Source organism: Lepidothrix coronata, unplaced genomic scaffold, assembly GCF_001604755.1.
Source record: "Lepidothrix coronata isolate B3197 unplaced genomic scaffold, Lepidothrix_coronata-1.0 Scaffold167, whole genome shotgun sequence".
NCBI lineage: Eukaryota > Metazoa > Chordata > Aves > Passeriformes > Pipridae > Lepidothrix > Lepidothrix coronata.
Genome location: NW_016690347.1, coordinates 1,667,755 through 1,690,145, shown reverse-complemented (window position 1 = coordinate 1,690,145; position 22,391 = coordinate 1,667,755). Strand labels below are relative to the sequence as shown.

At 40.7% G+C, this 22,391-nt stretch overlaps 2 protein-coding genes across 2 annotated transcripts in view; both read left to right on the top strand.

Moving 5' to 3' along the window:
• Positions 1–13,580, top strand: part of MAP3K5 (mitogen-activated protein kinase kinase kinase 5) — a 103,834-nt gene extending 90,254 nt beyond the window's left edge. The window contains exons 24-30 of the mRNA XM_017829711.1: positions 951–1,136; positions 4,415–4,520; positions 6,947–7,187; positions 9,953–10,065; positions 10,951–11,063; positions 11,960–12,036; positions 12,852–13,580. Coding sequence (XP_017685200.1) covers positions 951–1,136; positions 4,415–4,520; positions 6,947–7,187; positions 9,953–10,065; positions 10,951–11,063; positions 11,960–12,036; positions 12,852–12,912 — 897 coding nt within the window. The 3' untranslated portion in view covers positions 12,913–13,580. The remainder of the gene's footprint in view (positions 1–950; positions 1,137–4,414; positions 4,521–6,946; positions 7,188–9,952; positions 10,066–10,950; positions 11,064–11,959; positions 12,037–12,851) is intronic.
• Positions 13,581–16,204: 2,624 nt separating this feature from the next.
• Positions 16,205–22,391, top strand: part of MAP7 (microtubule associated protein 7) — a 117,362-nt gene continuing 111,175 nt past the window's right edge. The window contains exon 1 of the mRNA XM_017829688.1: positions 16,205–16,274. Within this exon, the coding sequence (XP_017685177.1) occupies positions 16,229–16,274 (46 nt within the window). The 5' untranslated portion in view covers positions 16,205–16,228. The remainder of the gene's footprint in view (positions 16,275–22,391) is intronic.

Here is a 22,391-nt window from a genome sequence, read left to right as displayed (position 1 = left end):
GGCAAACAAGAGTTCTTGGTGTCTGGCCAGCTGTAACATTCACAGCATAAAGCTAGCAAATGCAACAGAACCAAACACCGTATGTCCTTCTGTTATGGAAATCAGTGTTAGATATCTTTAGTCTATATGAATATGTACTTAACTTTCTTTAGAATAGGCATTTAATACTTTATGTTGAACAACAACTCTGGCTTCATTTTACGATTTGGAATTGAAATTTGCATTCAGTTGGCATAACTTTACTTATGAGAGCAAATACAGTCCTCTGCTTCCTAGTTACCTATACTGGTTATTCTGAGTAATGCTTTTGGGCTTTTTGCTACTTTGATAGCTCTTGCAAAAACACAAAAGCTTTTAAAAATAGGCATATGAATATTTATACTAGAAAGGTAAGGCCTTTGTAGACCTGCTATAAGAGAAGTTCTGTATTAAGAGAAATTAGGAAGTTATGTAAGAAAGAACTAGTCCCTTCCAGAGCCTCCTGCATTGCTTTGACTAATCTCTTCTTTTAAAAGCTGCTGGAGGATTTTGCATATTGTCTCTGAGGGGCACGCAGAAATTGGAAGCACTGCAAAGTACGTGTTTGTTTGCAATTAAGAGTAATTTGTAGTATTCAGTGCACAGTATATTTATTCATATCTTTTTCCTCCTGTACAAAAAGCCATACAGACTACAGTGTGCACATACTCTTCAGCAACTGATTTAAACCAAAGTCAGCTACTTTTTCATCAGATTACTTGCATTACCAGGGAGCTGAGCGATAGAGCTTTGTACTGCTGCAGTTACGCTGGTACCATTACCTGACCTGCAGCTGCACCTTTCCCTTAACCATAGCAGCAGAGTTTCTGAAAATTTTTATTGCCAACTGGTGTTATTGGCTTAAGTCCCTTTGGATGTATGTTTCAAAAGATGGCTATCAAAACTATTTCTTTTTCTCTCTTTTCTACCAGGGAGCCGAAGAACCCAAGCTAAAATGGGAACATATCACAACACTCGTTTCGAGCCTCAGAGAGTTTGTACGGTCCACTGATCGCAAAATCATTGCAACCACTCTTTCAAAACTGAAGCTGGAGTTAGACTTTGACAGCCATGGTATCAGTCAAGTGCAGCTTGTGCTGTTTGGTTTTCAAGATGCCGTAAGTTGTCATTTTTACTAAGAAATTTGTACATCAAAACTGCTGCTGCCCCCCAAAAAAAGCCAGAAGCAAACGGAACTTGATTAATTTCTACCCAGAGTTACTGAAACAATAATATTTGAAGGTTTTGTACCTGTAATAACAAAAATCCAGGCAACAGCCATGACTTTATTTGGATGCTATGTGATCCTTTGGCAGGACACAGATCCTGAACCCAACTGAGATTTTTTCAGATCTTCTGATTAAAGATCTAGAAGGCTCACCATAGTTGTGTGAATATTGTGGCATAATATTAAAGCAGGAAAACCTTTTTAAAAAAAATTTCCTTTTTGAGGCTTTTCTGGTAAATAAGACCAACAGTGAATGTCAGGCTTATCCTACATAAATGCAAATTTCTTGAACTTGACTCCTCCTACAAACTAATGCATTAAACCACTCTATACCCCCATTAGTAGTCTGTCTACCTTGCAATATTGTAGTGAGTTCTTATTCTAGTATTTCTGGTTAGCAGCAGATTTCTGCCAAATAAGTTATCTTCATTTCAATTTATAATAAGCAGGATAAGGAGGAATTTTAAAAGGTTACTTTTGTATCAATAATTAATGCAAAATTTATTATTTCCTACATTGAGCAATGAAACATGCTTGGATAGCCTTTAAATAGCTAGTTTACAAAAAGCAATGTTTTTTCTTCTTAAGGTATGTATTTAATCACAAGCAGTTAGGCTTAATTATTAAGATGAATAATGAACAGGGGAGAGTGCAGCTGTGCTGAGTATCACTTGCCCAGACTGAAGTCACACAGTTCAACTGAAATGGCAATCCAAGTAGGCATTTGAGGTGGATGATTCTGTTAGCATTTAAACCTGGGGCACTGACAAGTAAAAGATCTGTCAGGAAGGATGGCATAGCATGTAAACTGTTGCAGAGACTACACTAATAAGAATTAAATGCTATTTGCAAAAAAACCCACAAAGTTTGAAATTAATCTGTAAAATAGATGTTTCTACAAATCAAAGTTTTCACTTTGATTCTTTTGAGTACACTCTCAACTATCCATTCTCCTTAGCCTCATAATAATATTCTTTTGACACTTACAAGAAAAAAACCAAGCATACAAGATTAAAAAAAAATGGAGAGGGGAATAGTACAAAAACCTGGGTTGGTGTTCTGATAGAGATAATGCTGGGCATCAGTTGTTTGGTGGTAATTGCCTGAGTTGTATTCTTATAAATAAAAAATTTACCACCTTCTGTTAACTTCATCATTACAAGTTGCTGGTTTGTAACTGAAAAATGTCTCTTCCATTACTAGCTCTTTATTATTTAATTAAACCCACAGAAAGTTCAAAGAAAAACTTTGCTTTATATGTGCCCAGTCTTATTTCTTTTGGACACACAGTAGATTTCTAAAGTAATACACTGAAATCCAAAACAGTATCAAGGCCTCAGATACTGCAGACTTACATACTGCTGAAAGTGAGGGGGAAAGCACTTTGCTTGTTCTTGGGACTTAATAAGGTAATCTTAGGTAACAAGGTTTAATATCACAACATCTTCATGGAACCAACCAAGAAAAAGCAGTTTTGTGATGAAATGTAAATAGCTAAATCCCATTACTGTAGATTGCTGTGTTCTTGATAAAATTACATTGCGTTTCTTCATTTCCCAAATAAGCTGCACTTACCTAAACATGTCAATGTTTTGGTAGCAGTCAGTATAGGAAGGTGCTAAGTGCTTGCAAAGGGGAGTCATGCTGCCTCAGAGGGCAGTGGGCAGACCTTTGGGGCCCTTGAGCAGCTGCTGTCCAGGTGTCAGGCACAGGGCAGGGGCTCCTGGCACTGCTGTTAGCTCTCCAACTCCAAACACAGTGTCTAAGTGCCATCTTGTGGCCACTGGCAGTAGAATTGAGGAGACATAGGTACAGCTGTGGTGGGTTGACCTGGGCTGGCAGGTAGAGGAAAGCCCCTACCCAGTCACTCCCTCCCTCCCTCCCAGCAGGATGAGGAACAGAATTGGAAGGACCAAAAGTAAGAAAACTTGTGGGTCAAAATAAAGAGTGAAGGGGGAAAAAACTTCTCAAGTGATGCAAAAGCAATCATTCACATTAGCAGAATAATGCCCAGCCTATCCCAGAGCAATGTCTCCTTTGGAAAAACCAGCCTTTAGTTTTATTGCTGAGCATGATGTTATATGGAAGGGAATATTTCTTAGGTCGATTTGAGTCAGATGTGCTGGCCATGTGCCCTTCCAGCTTTTAGTCCACCTGCAGCCTACTCTCTGTGTGGCAGCACAAGAAACAGAGAAGGCCTTGACATTATGTAAGCTTTGCTCAGCAATAGGTAAAGCATGGGTGTGTTATCAAGGCTGTTTTAGTCACCAGTCTGAAACACTGAACCATGTGGGCTGCTGTGAAAAACATTTAACTCCATCCCAGCCAAACCCAGTACAGGTACCTATACTGAATATGATTGCTTTGGGGCAGTGAAAATAATATGATTAATAGTCTGTTTTGTGCAATTGCTACTTGATGTTGTTTAGGCATTTCGTTATAGCACTGTCACCTCACCCGCTTCTTCCCTGTCATTTGGGAGGGGGAAAACAATTCCCCTGAAGTAGAGATGTTCTTGCAAGTGGCATGGAGCATCCATAAGAGGCCCCTGGGAATATGGCTAAAAGCAGTTTGAAAGCAGGCCTGTAAGCAATTAGGAGCAACCCAGAGTAGAAAATGATGTGCTTGCATAAAGTAAAAAGTAGAAGGAAAGAGAAAATGGTACAGCACACAAACAAAGTCCCCTGACTGTTTAAACAAACGTTAATTAACTATTTTTTGAGTTAAGTAGGAGTGGCATTACATTAGTCTTTTCATATTTCCTACCGTTGTACTTTAAAATAGACAAGTATTGCTTAGAGCAAGCAGTGAAAATGATGCCAAAAAAGTAACAAGATTAATTAGCTTCAGTTACAAGCCTTTCATAACATGGTCTTTGTTATTTGTCTTGCTGGCATTCTTTTTAAGTTTCTCTCCACAGCCGTGAAGCTTAAGTATCACAGTCATCAAAAATCACCTAACACAGGAACTAATACGAGATAAAAAAATACAAAATATTGTATGACATAAAAAAATGGAGAAAGTTGACAATGTTGCTATCAAGAAATAGTTTTAATCACCTGCTTGGATACAGCATCTATAAGTTTAAACACTTTATATAATGCTGACATATATTATAGTTTTAATTTGTGGGGTATGTAATATCTGAAATAAATTTTCTGTTACTAGGTCAATAAAGTTCTCCGAAATCATAACATCAAGCCACATTGGATGTTTGCACTGGACAGCATAATCAGAAAAGCTGTGCAGACTGCTATTACAATTCTGGTCCCAGGTGAGTAATTTCTTAATACTCAGGAAATATTTATCAGCTGATCTCTTTAAACATGTTTTAGAGATGTGATTAGGATGCTTCACTTAAGACTTTGAAACCAGCAGTGACCTTTTTCCTGTTCAGTGTCTGTTTTGCAATTCAAAAGCTAATCAGTGAGGTGTCCAAGCTATTTTGGAAAGCACCTTTCCATGATGCATAATCTAAACTATTCTGCAACACAAGGAATAGTAGGTTAATGTGCTCATGGATCTGGTTTTTTGAGATGCACAACGTTGCCCCTTGAAATCCAGAGGACAGGCCTCTTACTAGTGCATGCAGATTTTGGAAGGTATTTTACAAAGTGTAGATTAATGATGTGCTTTTTGGAGCTCGTGGAAGTTTCTCTTGTTTATGGTCAGAAGCTGTCTAAAAAAAAAAAACCAGGACAAAAATCAACAAACAACCCCAAACCTCTGAAACCCACAAAAACCAAACCAGTCTGCAGTGCCTGCACTTTGAATATTAGATTTTGAATGTTGTGAAAGTAGAATGCCTGGCTTCACCGAGGGAAGGAGTCTGTTTGGAAGAAAGTGTAGCCCATTCTGTTATTTCTCTACCTATTTCCAGAGTTAATTTCTCTGCTGCTTCTTAAACTTTTAACAATGGAATTAATGGTGATATTTTTAAAAATATGATTTAATGCTTTAAGTCTGAAGTCAGAATACTTAAGTTCCCATTTTCTGCAGTAGGTTAAGTCTTATATTATAAATAAAGGGATCTGAAAATTCCTACAAAAGTTACAGCCGTTCCTGTTCTCCTTGGTATTTTCCATATCCCTAACACAACCATCAAGGTATAAGTAGGGTTTGTGTGTTACTTTCAAGTCATAAAGACGATCTGTCTTCTGATTAGAGTGCTGAACAACTTTAATAGGCATGTACTTTACTCCTGTATAATAAGAGTTCTGTGGAATCCTCCTTAATAGACTGTTCTTCCCCATACAGCTTAGTATCAGCATTAATTGTACGAGTTCAAGCTTAAACAAAAGCCTCTCTGCCCTAATAGTGTTTAGGCACTGATCATCTGCATCTTCCCTAATGGCCTTACCCTACTTCTGTTTGCTTTCCCTTGCCTTCATCTGACTACTTTTTTTTTTCTTTTCTTTTTTTTTTTGGTACCTTTTTTTTTCCCCTCCTAAGAATGATGTGAAGATTTATCTCTGGCCCTAACGCTTCTAAAAGTAGTGGGATCTTTAAGGAGTGTTGCAAAGCAGATTTTATACAGTTATACTTCCTGGTGGTGAACAATGGTAAAGAACTTCTCCATCACACTAATAAGAACAGAAGTTCGAAGCAAATTCTGGCATATTTGCCTATCAATATTTGGGTAACTGCTTTATAATAAATTTTCTTTCTTTAATATAGAGGAAGCACAGCTCTGTTGATCTTAGTATGCTCAGCCTTGAAAAAGGTATGTAGCATTGAAATGAAGAGATGAAATAGATCAAGGAACAGATGTTTCTTTTGTAAAGAAGAGAAACATACTTATTAGTTATTCAGCAAAAAGGGCAAAAACCAAGTGTGATTTGGGAAAAAAAATACTTTTCGGTGAGGAGACTAGAGGGAGTTCTTAACGGTAAGGAGCCACAATTGAAGGAAGGAAGAAAGATTTATATTAAATGGTTAGAGTTAACAAACAGATGTTGTTGCAATAATAGGTTCTGTAGGAGTATCAGATCTTGTGTCCGTATCTTGCATACCTGGTAAACTCTGGTAGGTGGTTTAAACAGGCCATAACAAACCAGAGTACACATACAGCTTTGTGTTCACAGTTTCATGGATGTGCATCATTACAAACTAGGCAGTGTTCGCTCTAATAAGCAGAAGAGAAATGTGCTGCTTTTAATTATTGGGAGAGGGGTCTTTTTGTCATTTCCTCTCTATATCTTTGGATAAAATTTTTTGGTAAACATGGTGTTCTTCTAATGAGATAATGCCAAATACAACAGAATAGCAATAGCAGTAATAGCTGGATTTAAAAGAAATAACAGTTTGTTTGAAAAAGATTTCAGGTCAGACACATAGAAAATACAAATTATTGAGAATGGAATTAAGCAAAAGAACTTCTGCTGCACACAATACTTCAGCACAATTTGAAATAAAATGCTAGCCAAATCTGGAATCATATTTATCCAGATGTTTGGTTTTTAGAGCTTTTTAACATTCAATAGGCTGAATAATAATCTGCAAAAATTAGATGCTGTTACATTTTAAGTGGTCTTAAAACTCTAGAAAATATCATCTGTTCTCTCGTTACAGAAATTTCAGATCTGGTTTACCCCAAGCTATAGGATGATCTGCAAATAGTCACTTAGGTCTGCTTTTGTTTTAATGTTTAACTAATGTTTAACATCTTTACTGTTTTTTCTTTTGCTTATATTTTAATAGAATTGAGGCCACATTTTAGTCTTGCATCTGAAAGTGATACAGCAGATCAAGATGATATAGAAGTTGAAGATCAAGATGAACAGCCCCAGAATCAAGCCATCCAGCAGCCTTGCATTGTCATGGAAGATGCAGTAGCTACCTCAGGTGTAAGCACACTCAGCTCTACGGTATCCCATGACTCCCAGGCTGCTCACAGATCACTGAGTGTCCAGCTGGGCAGGCTAAAATTAGAGACAAACAGGTGAGTCTGGACATCAGGAGACAGAGACACTAGCCTACTTGGGACCGTACATATTGTTTAGCTTTTAAAATACATGTGCTAAAAGAGTAGTGATTGCCAAAATTCCATAGCACTGCAAGGTGTTCATTTAAATGACAAAATGTTTAGCTGTGACTGATCACTTATATTAGTTTTAATGATTTCAAAACAGTAATGATGCAAGTTAAGGTTGGTCTTGATTTCAGGTGCCCTTTCAAGGAAGGTCTGGAAAAAACTGAGTCGCTGCCAAGCTTCTGCTTTTTCTCTCCTTCGTATGCTCTGTATGGCTGATGAATGGTGTTATGCTTTGTTTCCACGAAGGCAGAACTTGCTGTTCTTTTCTGTAGTTATTCTTGGGGAGTGAACTCAAGCTGACTGACAGCCACATATGAACTCTGCAAGGAAGATACTTCTGACTTGTTTTGTGCGCAGAATTCACTGCAAGCAGGATCTGTGCTTACCAGCAGCCATTATCTTTTTATTAAAGAAAATTTGTTCATCAGAGAAAGATGTGAAAAATAGGTGTTTTGTTTAAAAGAAGAAATGAGCCAGAGATTTGGATATTGGATTTTTTTTCAGAAATATATGCATTGCACTTTAAACCTGAAAAGTGGTTCTTTGGGGGTTTTTTTGTTTGTTTAAGAAATGTCAGAGAAAAATCTCCCTCTGTTCTTTTATTCAAATGACCTTCTATATATTTTGTTTTCTTTTCATTAAAATATACCAGTCTGTTTAAAGTAGATATTTAGCTTTTGCAGCATTGGATTTATGACATGGGATTCTCTACTGACCTCAGTAAATTTTGAATGAGATCTTGATAGAAAGAGAACATGTCTTCAGTAAGACAGTGGTTATGCCAATAGGACATTCTTTGGAGTTACAGTTCCAATTGAAGTTAAAATGTTAAATTGCACTTTTCTTTTAAATGTGTCCAAGAAGATTGCCATAATTAGAGGAATTCATTAGACTGTACTGTTTTTAATAAAGTAACAGTATTTTTGGGTTCTTATGTTACAATTAATTTTCTTGCTTGTGACCACTGAGAAAATTTGGATTGCCTTATTGATGTACTTAAATAAATACGTAACTATTTTAGATTGGCTCACTTTAATTCACAAGTTTATGGTGGGGAATAGCCTCAAAAGCGATCAATTTGTAGAGGTACTTTTTTGCTAGCACTTTGCTTCTGTAAATTTCTCAGCTGCAAAGCCTTTGGCCAAATAATCACATCCAGTCATTCACACAGAAATTTTGAGGTACATAATGCGGACAGTTGTTTAAATCTTAATGAAAGCTTCATTGGCATAAGCAGCAAGCAGTTATCAGGAGAAAATAATTCATTATTTGGCCCAGAAGGCCTTTTTCAACCAGAATAGATAGAATATGAATAGGTGTACTGGAAGGTGACTTGTCTGTACAGAATATCAGTCTGCACTGAGAATGACCAAGCTGTGGGGGTGCAGAGATGCACAAAGCAGCTCTGTTCCCAAGGAGAGTGGACCTGTTAAGAATTATTAACTTTGGTGTAGAAGCATTCAAATGCAACTATGCTGCTGGTAGGCCTGCATGCAAGCTAAGAGTAGGACTAGATGTTTTTATAAAGCAATCATATGGGATGCAGTTTAATTCTGTGCAAAGACAGGCAAGGTGCTTTTGTGGCACATTTTCTAACTGAATTCCTATCTTTCGTTGTCCCAGAAAAAAAGGTGCAATGCTCAACTGGTGTAAAAAAAATAATAAAAGAAAACATGCCAAAATGGAACAGTTATTTTGTAGTTTTCAGGCTGACAAAGATTTCAGGAAATAGATGAAGGTGCTGCAGTTCTTTCAAGGCAGAACTTCCTAAGACTCAGAAGTCAGTAACAGGTTTCTGAGTGTGTTCTCCATGTCCAGTTTCTCATATCAAGTTCCTGAAAAGACATTGTTCACAAATCCCCTCTTTTACTAAATCACTTTTCTGAAAGCTGCAGCAGTTTCCCATAATAATTTTCCATTATATTCTGACTATTTTCTTTTGATCAGTTTGAAAGGTGCTGGCTACTGAATCTCTCTGGGTTTCTCTCTGGGTTTGTGTTATATGATGGAGGTCAAATGTGGGTTCCAATTTACTTCTCCTTGACATTCTCAAATGTAATTGCTTAGGGGAGGATGCAAGTATTTTGCCTCCTCTTTTCTCACTCTTAACGTAGTCTAGGAGGGCAGGCACAAAGTGCCTCCTATGTGAAGAAGGGACAGCCCATCTGTGGTTAAGAATGTGTTTTCCACATTTAAGAAATGCAACCATACGTTTTCACCACATTTTCATCACAGCTCCACCCTTGCCATACCCTTGAAAATGTCTGCTGGAGAGATGTGAACTGACATTCTTCCTTACAAAGGATTACGTCACAAAGTTTAGTCCTTGGTTTATTAAACACTTTGATATTGTTCTCAGTTACACGGTTTTGTTTAAAGCAGAATGCCGGCTGTAGAAATTTCACTGACACTTTATCACTTGTGTAGTGAGTGAATGTGTATGTGTTTAGGGATTTTTTTTTTTAGGGTTATAGCTTTAGGAACCAATGAATGTTTATATCTTGGTATAGGTCATAATAAATCTATGGTGAAAGAATATTCCTGTGAAAGCTGAAGAAGTCTGTCCTTGTCTTTGTCAGGAATGTTTCCGGTTTAAGTATAGTAAGATCTTTGCTTTCCTGAAAATTGAAGCTAATTAAGGAAATGTGTGCTTTCTTCTGGTTACTTTGCAGGTTATTGGAGGAGTTGGTTCAAAAGGAGAGAGAATTTCAAGTCCTCTTACATCAAGCTATAGAAGAAAAAGATCAAGAGATCAGAAACCTACGCCTCAGGTCACAGCCAATAGGTGAGAAAAATTTTCAAGGAAAAGTTTTATACTATAGAGCTGCAGATGAAATGGTGCCAGCTAAACATCTGTTCATTTTATTGAGCCAGTCTTCAGCAAAGATGCTTTATTATGCTGCTTCTGGTAGGGTTTGCTCTGAAGTAAGAATGTACATTGTGGAAACAAATTACTGAATTTGTTAATCAAAGTACAAGGAATGGTACGATTTAAATATTTTTGTTTGTGATTATATGGAAGAGTACGAGGCTCATATTCTACAGAATAAATATTTCTAAAAGGATAATCTAGTATGTTAGGTATGTGTTCCTTGAATTACAGCCTGTTCCAATTGTTCCACCGAAAGTTCAAGAGGACCTAATTGGTGAAATGTAAATACAACTTAAAGGTTTCTGAGGGAAGCCGACTTTGCTGTGTATCTGCCCTGAAGAAGGTGGAAGTGCTAGTGCAGTTTGATGTTTCTGTGTAATATGCTTCAGAGAAGTGTTGCTTCCCAAAAGCAACTGATCCTCAATCCAAGGCATTGCTTGTGCACCGATTGTATGAGTTGCACTGAACAGTTCGGTTTAATTGATGCAACCTTCGTGTAGAAACAGCGACAGTGAAATCGATGTGCCTTGTACTTGTAAAGTCATTTTATGAAGAGGGGAGAAAATCTCTATCAGCGTTCACACTACTTGAACTGTACCCCTAACCAAGTGGAATAATTAATGTCTATAAATTGTAATTAAGTGTGGGTTTTGGGAATTGACATTTATCTTTATTTATGGGGATACTGGTATTCTAAGCTTGAATGGAAAGCTCACAGAAGAAAGTGCTTCAGGAGTCAAAAATAACAAGAGGTTGCTTTGGCAACATAAAACCTTATCTTAGAAATGCTCGTTTCAGATATTCCTGGATTGTCTGTCTGTCATCGTCATTCCACTGGCACAGGGACCGAAGACCCGGATCTCATAAACTGGCTGAGAGTTCATGGAGCTGATGAGGCCACGATAAACAAGGTAGCAATGATTCTGTTCACTTTCTAGTACAGTTGCAGTACTGTTTTGTGTCTCAGTGCAAGAAGATACCAAACCTTTTTAATTATTTCAGCACATTTTGAGAGAGTGATTTGTTTTCAGATAAGAAAAAGCCATGAATATAAAGGCCTTCTTAAAAATACAGTACTGTTAATAATTCCTAAATCCAATTAGGAATAAGGGAATAAAATGTCCTGGTAAATAGACACTCTTGCTTTTTCAGTGTCTTTACACATGGCACCTGTCCCTGCTGATGATATGCTGAATACAGGGTACCTGTTCGCGCTTAGCTAACTGTGCTGAAGCAAAATATGCTGAAGTAGATCAGTATGCTCTGCAGCAAATTATATAATTTTAGAGGTGTTAAGCACCTCAGAATATCAGATGACTTAGGAACACCTGAATGTAGTTATCACTCCTACATATCAGATCAAAGGTTCATCCAAATCCAATTACATAAATTTAGATGCCTTTCTTGAAAAGGTAGGCCTTAACTGTTGCTTTTAATTTCCTTGTGGGTTAAATGTGGTATTAATTATGCTCTGATTTGTGTTCACTGAAGTCTGTGATTCTGAGATATCAGTGGTAACAATAGAAATGCCAGTTGACAAAGGTTTTGAGTAGCTGTTAAAAGCATTACACCTTTCAAGTTGTGCTTGGTATGCCAATGCAGAATATACAGTGTAAAATTTAAGTAGCTCCGTTGTATTTTTAAAACAAATGTGGATTAATCTGTTACATGTACCACGTTTTAGCTCAATTTAAGGTTTCTTCCAGGTGTAACCTTCTATTTTTAAGGGCAGATGATCCTAGGAACATGAGCTTAGGAAGCTAAATGATATTTCTAACAAAATGTTAATTTAAACTTCTTTTTGCAGTTCTTGGCTGAAGACTATACCTTAACGGATGTTCTCTGCTATGTTACACGAGATGATCTGAAAAGTTTGAGACTGAGGTAATGCTTCACGTTTAAATGAACTGTGCTGAGCAGGAGTTGTGCTGTGTTTCAAGAGAAAATAACTGATACTAATTTACTGTATTGTGCAGTATTAATTTAAAATAAGTAACATTTTCCAGTATGTCTTTGTATGCTGACACCATCCTGCTAAACAGCTGGATACTGTTTAAATTTTAAAATAAGCTATTTCTATTAAAGGCAAAATATTAGGGTAAGCATTTACCCTACACCTGGAGACACTGAATATCCCATTAGAGCCTTGCTTTTATTTTAAAAGGTAGAGACAGCAAAACTTTCAGTAGTTTATCATCATCATCAAACTTCAGAAATCTTACTTATGGACTGTAAGTAACACTAGATTTCACGTTATCATGCCAGATGTGTGGATCACTGCAGTACCAAGTTTAAGTAGAAACAATGGAAATTATCAGACACTGTGATGTGCGTGCCCAGACAGTTTAAAAAAAAGTAACTAAAAAATTACAATAAAAGGCAAGTGTTAAGATTTTTACGTAATCGACACTTTCATCATGTTGGAAGTCAGATGTGGGTTATGCAAGTCCTTTGGACCAGAAGTCTGAATTCCAGACAGCAGGCATCTGCCAAGTGGAACGATTGCCCTGTACTATAATCAGGAAAGGACTCTGTTCTCTATTTGAGTATTGCATGTTGAATTTCACCTTTGATCAGCCTTCCCACTGAATTTCATTGATCAAAACCAGGGCAAGAAAATCAGAAAGCACCTAAATTGGAATGCTTTGAGGCTAGAGGGTATCTTTGTACCTGAGTGTCTTTACGCTTTTTCTTTTCAGAGGAGGAATGCTATGCACGCTCTGGAAGGCTATCACCGACTTTCGAGAGAAACACACCTGACATTGAAATTTTTCTTTGCTTCTCTGCAGAGATGAAAAGATTTCCTTTCAGCACAGAGCAGGTGTGCTGTCAGAGGGACTGTTGCACTTTAATCCAGTATTTGTTTACCAATGTTAAAAACACTGCAGCTTCCTGACTGCTTTTATTTCTATAATCCATAAGGAATCTATAAACAATCTGCAACATTATTTTACTTCAAATGTTTTTACATGCAAGTTTTTCAAAAATTTAACCCCATACACATACACACAAAGTTATAAACTCATGAAATATTGTAATAAAGTAAGCAGATGTTAATTTCATGAAAAACTGATGTAAGATTTCATGTGACTGTACATCACTGGAACAAAACCAAAATGTGACGACAACTTTTCAAGTTTCTTTGTAATATATCTCAATATTATCTGTAGTAGAGCTTCATAATTTCAATCATAATTAGATATTTTTCTTTTAGTGTGCAAGTTCTAAAGGTAATTGTTTTACCTACTGCCCTACATCGTTTATTATTGTTTATTTTTGGTAATTTAAGTTCTATGGTGCATTTGTTTAGAGTTGTTTATGTACTACTGAACTGTACCAGTTGTATACACCTGAACCACAGTAATGTTAGCTTGTTCTAAAGCTATCTCTGACATACACAGTTGGAAATAAAAATAACCTAAGACTTACTATTTCCTATATTTTTGGACTTTTAAAATAATAAAGGTATAGAACTGGAAAATATTGGAATAAAAAAAAAAGAAAAAATCAAATTGAGTATCAAGGGAACCTTTCTGACACATGTTAAACTTACTGTGATTTGAGTTGGATTATCACAGCATTGAATATTTTCTTGGTTCTCCTGTTCAGTCTAATTCCTGTACTAACAAGCCAAGGCCAAACAAAATTTTTCTCCATGTGCTCTACTTGACTTGAGAAATGAAAAGTCCTGCTTCCATGCACTGAAGAGTCATTGTGCCCTGTTGTTTCTTTTTCTGCTTCTGTTTATGCAGTGTGTCTTTTCTCGCATGTAATGAAAAATGATTGTGGATGTTCCCTGTCCATCCACTGTCACTGTCCCTCCACCATTGTAGCACTGGGTATCAACAGATTCTTCTAGGGCAGCTGCAGAAAATTCCAATGTGAGTAAGACTTGCCTGGACAAGAAGGTACTTCTTTCTTCAGAAGCCTTGGTAGTCAGTAAAAGGTTTATGTTCGCAATTTTTCAGGTCTAGCAAGCATTTTCAAAGAAAACTAAGTATTTTATTTTAAACATAAACATGCTGTCCTAACATGTATACAGTAATTCCCACTGACAAAATGCAGCAATTATGCATTTAAAAAGGCTAAACAAAGAACAGTAGATTAAATACTTTTAGTCAGATTTTTTTTACTCTGAAGACAGTTCCACTGATTTTTGGACATAGGTGGATTCAACTCATTCCAAAAACTTAACTACGTTTCATGAGAAATATAGCTACAGTTTACCAATTTCTACTGCTATTACAGCAGGAAACAGTACACATTCAAGGTAGTTTTAAACACTGGAAAGACCAGTGGTGGAGGTTGATTTGTAAAACCCAAAGCAACTGAAAAACACCACTACCCATTGAAAAGTGACCCTTAGGACAATGAACATCCCTAATTTGATTTTTTGTGTGAAGCACAATCCTGTATCGGTCCATGATTGCAGTTGGGAAACCTGATTTCACACAGCATCAATAGACCAGAATGTAATTGCATTGCTCTGTTTACTTTGAAAGCGATGCAGCCTGTTCTCTATGACTCCGAGCGCTCAGAAATGCCAGCTATGTATAACAGAAGGGAGGGTGATCGAGGTTTCAGTTGAATGTCTCCATGAGACCGAGCCTGGCACCAGCTGGGAATTAACTCCTATAGTTCATTGCTGGCTTCACCAGACCCAAGGTGGCTTCTGCAGAGTTGCTCAGCAATCAGTTCTGTATTCTCCACTGTAAGACTATATTGGGTCTGATCCATGCCTAGGCTGGGCCATGTACTATGCTTGGGCTACTTGAGCGATTGTGATCTGGTCCGAAGTGGTTCCTTGAACAGCACAGCTTATCCATATAGGTACTAGATCTGTGCGCAAAAGCTTATGGAATATCCCCACTTCAGGCTACTTCATATAGATTGTGCTAGTCACATTACTTTTTATATCCCCGAAAAGAATGTGAAAAACATTCTGGGACAGAGTGCATCAGACGTCTGGGATTTTTCAGCCTGGCTCCCTGAATATGCTAGTGGATACGTGGACCACAAGTGAGGGAATTGAGATTACATTGTAAGGACACATGATGTTTCAGTGCAGGATTTTGCCTAGGGCAACATTTTGACTATAGGGTATACCATGGGGTTTCAGCTTGGATAACCTCTTGGTCCTTGATCCATACTGTTGTAAGCCAGGGCTCAGGTGGACCAAGAGACACCTTTGCCCCTCAATTAAGAGATCATAGAAGTGAAAACTCGATCAAGGCAGTGCTGATCTTGCTGTGTTTTGTGCCTTCCAGCGTAAAGCTCAGCCTGTTCTTGTATCCCAAACGCCCTCCTGCCCACAAACCACAGGGCACGTTTATCACTCAAGCCCCAAGCTGCTTCTGTTTTAGAGCACAAATGGCTCCTGGTGCAACAATCCCTCCCCCTAGAAGACCTCATACCCTGAACTTGAAAGTGCTGCACGGTGGCTGAAGTTGGCTTTGTCCAAGCACACGAGACTAAGGGAGCTGCGTGTCTCCACCTGCTTACCCGTATGCCATGAGTTTCTTTACAGAAAGGATTGATTCGTCGACAGCTCTTCACAGAGCCATTTTTTTTGGAAGCGATGTGTTGCGGGCAACTCTAAACCTGACTGTTCAAAAGCACGTGCCGCAGAAGCGAGTCTGCAGCAGTGCAGCTCTTCCCCACACGATGCGGCGCATCGCCTGGGCTTGTGAGGCGGCCGCCACTCCTCCCACCTACCGTCGAGATGGCGAGCATCACCAAACCTGTTGTTTCTCCCCGCGCTGGTACCGAACGAGCTGTGCCAATACGACGGGAGCCGCTCTGAGGAAAAATACCAGCACACCTGGGTGAACACCGGCACGTCGGCTGCCCGGGGCCGCCGCGGGGGCCGGGAGTGCGGGCAAGCGCCCCCGCACCGCGCCGCACAAGCGCCTCCTGCCCGTGAAGCGCGGCCGCTCCCGGGCCGCGGGCGCCGGGCCCGCCCTCACCTGCTGCCGGGCAGAGCCCGCCGGCGGGGGCGGGGGACGTGGCGCTCTCACCTGCCCAGGGCCGCGGAGCCGCGGGGCGGAGCAGCCGCGCTCGCCGAGCAGGAGGAGACATGGCGGAGGCCGCGGGCAGGAGCGGCGGGCGCCGGCGCCCCGCAGGTGAGGCGCTGTCGCCGGCCCGGGCGGAGGGAGGGCAGCGGCGCGGGTCGGCCGGCGGCTGCGGGCCGGCTGCGGGCGGCCGTGCGGGACGGGAGCGCTGCGGGGCCCGGCGGCGGCCTCGTCCGCAACAGGTGCGGGGGCGCTCCTTGGCCGCCCGTGCCCGCCGGGCTGCGCGGGGGCTTCGCTCCCTTCGCGCGGGGGCTTCGCTCCCTTCCCGCGGGGCACCCACCGCGACCCGGCCCGGGGGCAGCCGGAGGGCAGAGCCGCGCCGGTGGGGGCGGCTCCCGGACCGTGCCCGCCGGAGCGGCGAGACCCCCCGCCTTCCTTCCCCGGCCCCGCGGAGGGGCATCGGCGGGGCCGCGCCGTCGTTTCCGGAGCTTGGCTGGTTGCTTCGAAAGCTTCTTTAAAGGATCGGGGTGCTGCGGCGCGTCCGCGCCGGGCGGGGATAGCGCGGGGTGCCGAGCTGCCCGTGGGGGTGGCCGCCGGGCTGCGGCGCAGGAGTGGGGGGCAGCGGGAGTGGGGGGCAGCGGGCTCTGAGCGGGGCTTGAGGTAGTGGCGAGCTTCTGCAGGAAGGGGGAATACCCGCAACACCTGCTAGCGGGAATGGGGTGAGCCCCGGCGGGAGAGGAGGGATGGCTTAGCAGGGTCAAGGTACCTGGCGGCGCCTCCCGAGCGAGCCCCGCCGCAGGGCCTGCGGGTTTGGCTGCGCCTCAAACGCGTGCGAGCGACGGGCTGCTGCAAGCCCTTATTTCCTACAGGGAAGGCAGGGAGATGTCCTTGCATCTCCTCTAAAGAGGAATGTACGCTGCGAGAGCGTTTTAACGCGCTTTTATTTTGGCCTTAAGGGCGAGGAGGGTGCAGGGAGGAGATTTTGGCTTACGCAAGCGGATCGACCGCTGTATCACTGTGGTAGGCGCTGATGCTGTTTGCTTTTGTGGGCAGTGGAGGGGTTGCCTTTCTGGCACGTTCACTGGGAGTGCTGCTTGGTGGACTGTGAAAGCTGACTCCAACTTTTAGTCCTCTCCTTTTCTTCCTTTTTTATCTCCTTCCACAGTACAATTCCACTCACCTTTTGGTAGTCCTTCTCTAATCTATATCCAAGTTTATCTCTGAATCCAAGCTTTTTCATCAAAACAGCATATGAATAGGCCATATGGCTGTTGCTTAATTGATTGTGTTTCCACAGTGTAATATTTTTAATATGTACTTTATGTAACGTAGGCATGCAGTCACAAGCAACGACTGTGGGCAGACCCATCCAAATGCTCTCCTTAGTAAACTTGAAAATTGTAGTGTTTTGCTCAGGAGTCCTTCTTACAAGTCACTCCTGGGCATCGCTCTAATGTTCAGCTTCAGAAAGGGTGTGCATCTGTTTTCCTATGTATTTCAGAGTTTGTAATTGCGTTAACTTCACTTTTCATGACTGACTGTCAGTGTATTTTTAAAGCCAAGTCTAACAAATTCTTTTCAAGTTCTTTACCTTACGTTGCTGATGTCATTTTTTTCAACTGTATTATCAGTCTCTTTCTAATTCCTTACCAAAACTGGGGACAAACCAGCAGGTTACATGTATATTATATATGTACAGTTTTAAAAGGATTTATGTGCTTAGATTTATTCCGAGTTTGCTTTATAGTTTCATTGCATGCTACTGTGTTGAACTTTTACTCATTGGGCCGTAGTTGTAGACAGGAGGTGGATCTACTTGCATGAGTTGTTTTTTTGAATTTAAATTGCTTTGTGCTGTCAAAGTTCATTCAAAACTTCCTCGTGTGTGAAAGGTCCAAGTTAAACTTCTGTGAAGTTGCTTATTGTGTGTTGAGATTGTTTCAGGTCTCTGAGTTATCGCGGGCCGCTTACCCGGCGTTTACAAACAGGAACAACCTCGTAGCATCTCAGGGAGCTGCTCGGCGGCTGTTTGGTCTGTCTGTGAGTGAGCAGATGTGTGTGCCCAGGGAGGGCCATGCAGATGGCTTCGGCTGCAGTCTGCTCCGCAGGCAGAACCCTTGCGTCTGGATCCGGCTCCTTATGAAGGTCAACATCCCATCGTTGTTTGGGGAAATTACCTACTGGTTGACTTATTGCCTCTGTTTACAAAACAAAACAAACCAGCTAAATAGCTCTGTGTGTTGTGGTGTGTGTTTGGTTTTCCCCCTCTCCTGTGACTGTCCACAGGGACTTTCAGGACTGGTCTGGGGAAGTCTTTAACGGCACCACAAAGGCTTTGCAGGGAGATGTTACAAGTGGCTCCCTTTATTGCTGGGCAGATGGTCTGCTGCACTTAACTAGCTTTCTTCAGGTAAATGGCTTAATTACCAGGGTGAAGGGTTTTTTCCCTCTGCCATTCATAAGTGTGTAGATGGCAAAATGAGTATAGTGCTCAGGGAGTATGCTAGCTTATACCAGTTACAATTTTTAAATGATAATTACTCAAGCATTTTATAGTGCTAACAGGCTTTTCAGTGATTCCTGAGATGAGGGAGGCCCTCTCATGAGGAATAACACATGGAGAAGCTTCTAAGGCACCTCATTTTGTGGCTGCCTACCATCAGCGTAGTCATGCCTCTGCCTGTGGGAGTTTCCCCGCGCCTGCTCTGGGCTGCCTTGGCCAGCTCTGTGCACGAATAACAATTTGCTTAGGTACTGGGAGACCAGAGAGAGCGAAGTGTTTTTGGATCGTTGCAAAGAAGCTTTAATGCCATGATTTTGTGTACTGTTAGTGCTCTCTTCTAAGTAAGTTTATCATTGTTCCTTTTTTTTTTTTTTTGCGACAAAACAAGTCTGCACTTTAAATGATGTCAGTGATAGCTGGCTTGCAAAAGCTGAACACTTGGGATGTTTGCTCTCTAACTGCTGGTGGGACCTTATTGCTTGCTCATCCTGGTGTTTTCTCCATCTGAGAATAAATTGTTTCCTCTTACTGTGTTATCTTTTTTCTAGATAAATTATTAGGGAAAACGCAAAGGTACAGAACCATACAGTGGGTGGGAGCTGAAGACTTGTGCCAGCTCCCCATGGCTCTTTCCCGACGGGAAACGTGTTTTGCTGGGGAGGATTTATGCAACGGTATCGTGACACACAGGTTTCATCTCTCTGGCGGCTGAGACAGTTCCTGTTCCTTCCAAGGGGAGCTGCCGGGTGCAGGGCGCCGGTGTTGCCGCGTCACTGTGGCCCGAGAAGGGCAGGGGGCGGTGGGTTGTGCCCGTGCCCGACTGCGGGCACCGCGGACACGTCCCAGCGCTCCACCACAGGCTGCGGTGCCGCCCGAGGGTCACCCCCGCGCCGGCCACGGCTCTGTGCTCTCACTCGTACTGTAAACAGCGGCTGTCAGAGCGCCAGGTGTCATCAGGATAACGGGGATCTCCAGCCAAATGTTACGTTGCCGTAAGGATATTTGCTTACAAATGCTGAAAGTGCTGAAGGTTTGTGTGTTGTTAGCGTGCTTTAATTTCCATCCATAAGTATCTAAATGTTAGTCCACTGAGAGTATTTTCTGTCTTTTAATATATTATTTAAAGTGTGGATCTGTAATCCTTCTATTGTCACCCCTCTCTGATTAAGACCTATTCAGATTTTGACATTGTGTATCAGACCTTACGATTACTTATTTGGTCCTACATTAATAGTTTTTGAGTCAGTCCTGAATTCACAGAGACTCAGACTTATCAGTAGCTTGTAGGATGACAGTGATACAACTGATTAAAATTTATTAGTGTGGATGAGAGGGTTAAAATCCTTATGGAAGCCACCCCTCAACTTTAGAAAGCCACCAAAGTACTGTCTTTGATATCTCTCATTGGTCAGGTAATGTCTACACACTGGAAAAGTTTGAACAAGCCTTTTTATATGCATATTATGTAATGTGAGTCAGGCTATCTTTCTCCACCCACCTGCACTCAGCGCTTCTAATGTAAAAAAAAAAAAGAAAAAGGGGGGGGAGGGAGGAGATGAAACAAAACCACAACAAACACAAACTCAGTGAAAACCCAACAGTCGCCCCCAAAAAAGCAAACCAAAAGCAAACTAAAAGAAAAAAAATCACACCCGAAAGAGCACGCAAAAAAACTCCAAAGCCAAACACTGCCAGAAAAAAAAAAAAAGGTCTGAGTTAATCAAATACCAAACCTGATGAATGATGGAGGAGCAGCTGGTTTAAGTGGTACTTCCAGTACAGGAAGAGAACCTCTACTAATCTAACTAAAGTAGTATACATTGTCATTTTACTGGGGCTTTATTTTGAAAATGGAGGTACTTCTGTGTGTGCTAATTCAAACTGTAAAAATTGTAAATTTACGGTAAGCTGAGATGGCAACCATTTTACTTGTATGATGACTGATTTGTTGCTATCACATATAAACAAGTTTAATACTTTACAGCTGAAAATTATTTGTGGTGCTAAAGGCAATTAAATGATCAGAGCAATAATTGCCTCAATTATGTAAATACTGTGTAATCTTGCAACAGCCTATTTTCTTTTCCACTTGAAAAAACCCTATGTAAGTCTAGATCCACAATACAAGCCTCAGTGTGCTGCTAATGTTGTTGTGGTAACTGTCTTTGCACTTTCCTCCAGGAAGGAAATCCTTGATATGTGACCTCTGTTAGAAAACTGCAGTGGCGTGTTAGTATTGTGGCAGAACAGGCCATGTGTGTGTTATAGTCTTTTTCACCTTAAGAATGTGTGAGAAGTGGTGCATTTGTTAAGCTGGTTCAGATTTAGCTCTGCAGTTTTCTTTAGGTGTTGATTCCATGAGTGGAGTCATGCCATATTTGTTCATCAAAACAAGTAGAAGATATATTTATACCCTTTGTGGCTTTGCGGAGCAGTCTTGATAATATGTATCCTAGGACACCTGTCAGAGTTCAAGGAACACCATAAGTTTCTGCCAATATGACATAACGGGACTAGGCTGCCTCACTATTCAAATGAATGGAGTTGAAAACCTGTCTCTTGGTGACAATGAGATTCTTCAGAGATGTGATAGAATGGTTTATGCTCCAGGCTGAGAGTCATTGTGAGACTAGATTATCGAAGGGAGAAATAAAGTACTGATGTCTCCAAATATTTCTCCAAATATCAGTCTCTGTCTGAAACTCTAATGTGTTCTCCCTTATCCAAAAGTCCAGATGTCTTGGTCCCCTTCTAAGAAACACGTTGGGAACTAAGATGTCAGAAAAGCATTGGTAATTAACACACCACAAAGTAGTTCACAGGATTCCATCCATCAGATACTGTTGGTAATGCAGTGGAGAAGATTTTAATTTGGTCATGGCATATCGCCTTTTCTTTCATATTCACATTTCTATGAAAAGAGCTGAAAAGAGCCTGTTCTTTGAAGTATGTTCACATTTCCAACAAAAAGCTTAAAATATACCTAAGTGCTCTACAAATGCTTGGTTCTCTTGACATGTATGAAAAACAGGTATTTTAAAAAATAAGTGGTTTTTTTGGTTTTGGTTTTGTTTTGTTTGTTTTTACAGATAGAAGCAGTGGCAACACTGCCCTGGCTATTAGTTGTAGGACAATTGGCATTGATGACTTCTGTCTTCTACTGAATTCCTGTTTCCTACTGTCCTGTGAAGTTCCGATTCCTTCCTTTCGTTATTTAAATGACAATTGGTTGAAGTTACATGATATGTTCTACTGTAGGGTCTGATCCAGTATCATTCTGTTATATATAAAGAATGTTGGCTAAGAATGATCTAATATGTTTTTTATTCATCATGGTATGCCTTGTGCAATGTTTATAATTAGTCATATTATGCCAATTAATTAAAAAATGTAATAAGAGTTGTTAATATACATCTTGTATTTGATTGTCTTATTGGTGTGTATGTGTTTAATGTGTTTGTGATTGATGAGGTTCTTACCTTCATATTCACGTCTCTTTTGTGCTGATGAATGAATTTGAATCAGAACAGGGCAGGGCTTCTAGCCTTCTCCTATATTTTTCCTCTGCATGGAAATGCACATGGGTTTAGTTTTCTTTGACTGAAGGGAAAACAGTTAACACTTAACTTCTGTCTGGGCACTTCTGAGGAGCTCATTGGCCCAGTGTGTGGCAGCAAACTGGGAAGAGATAACCTCCAAGAGAAGCTTTCTGTATCTGAGCACGT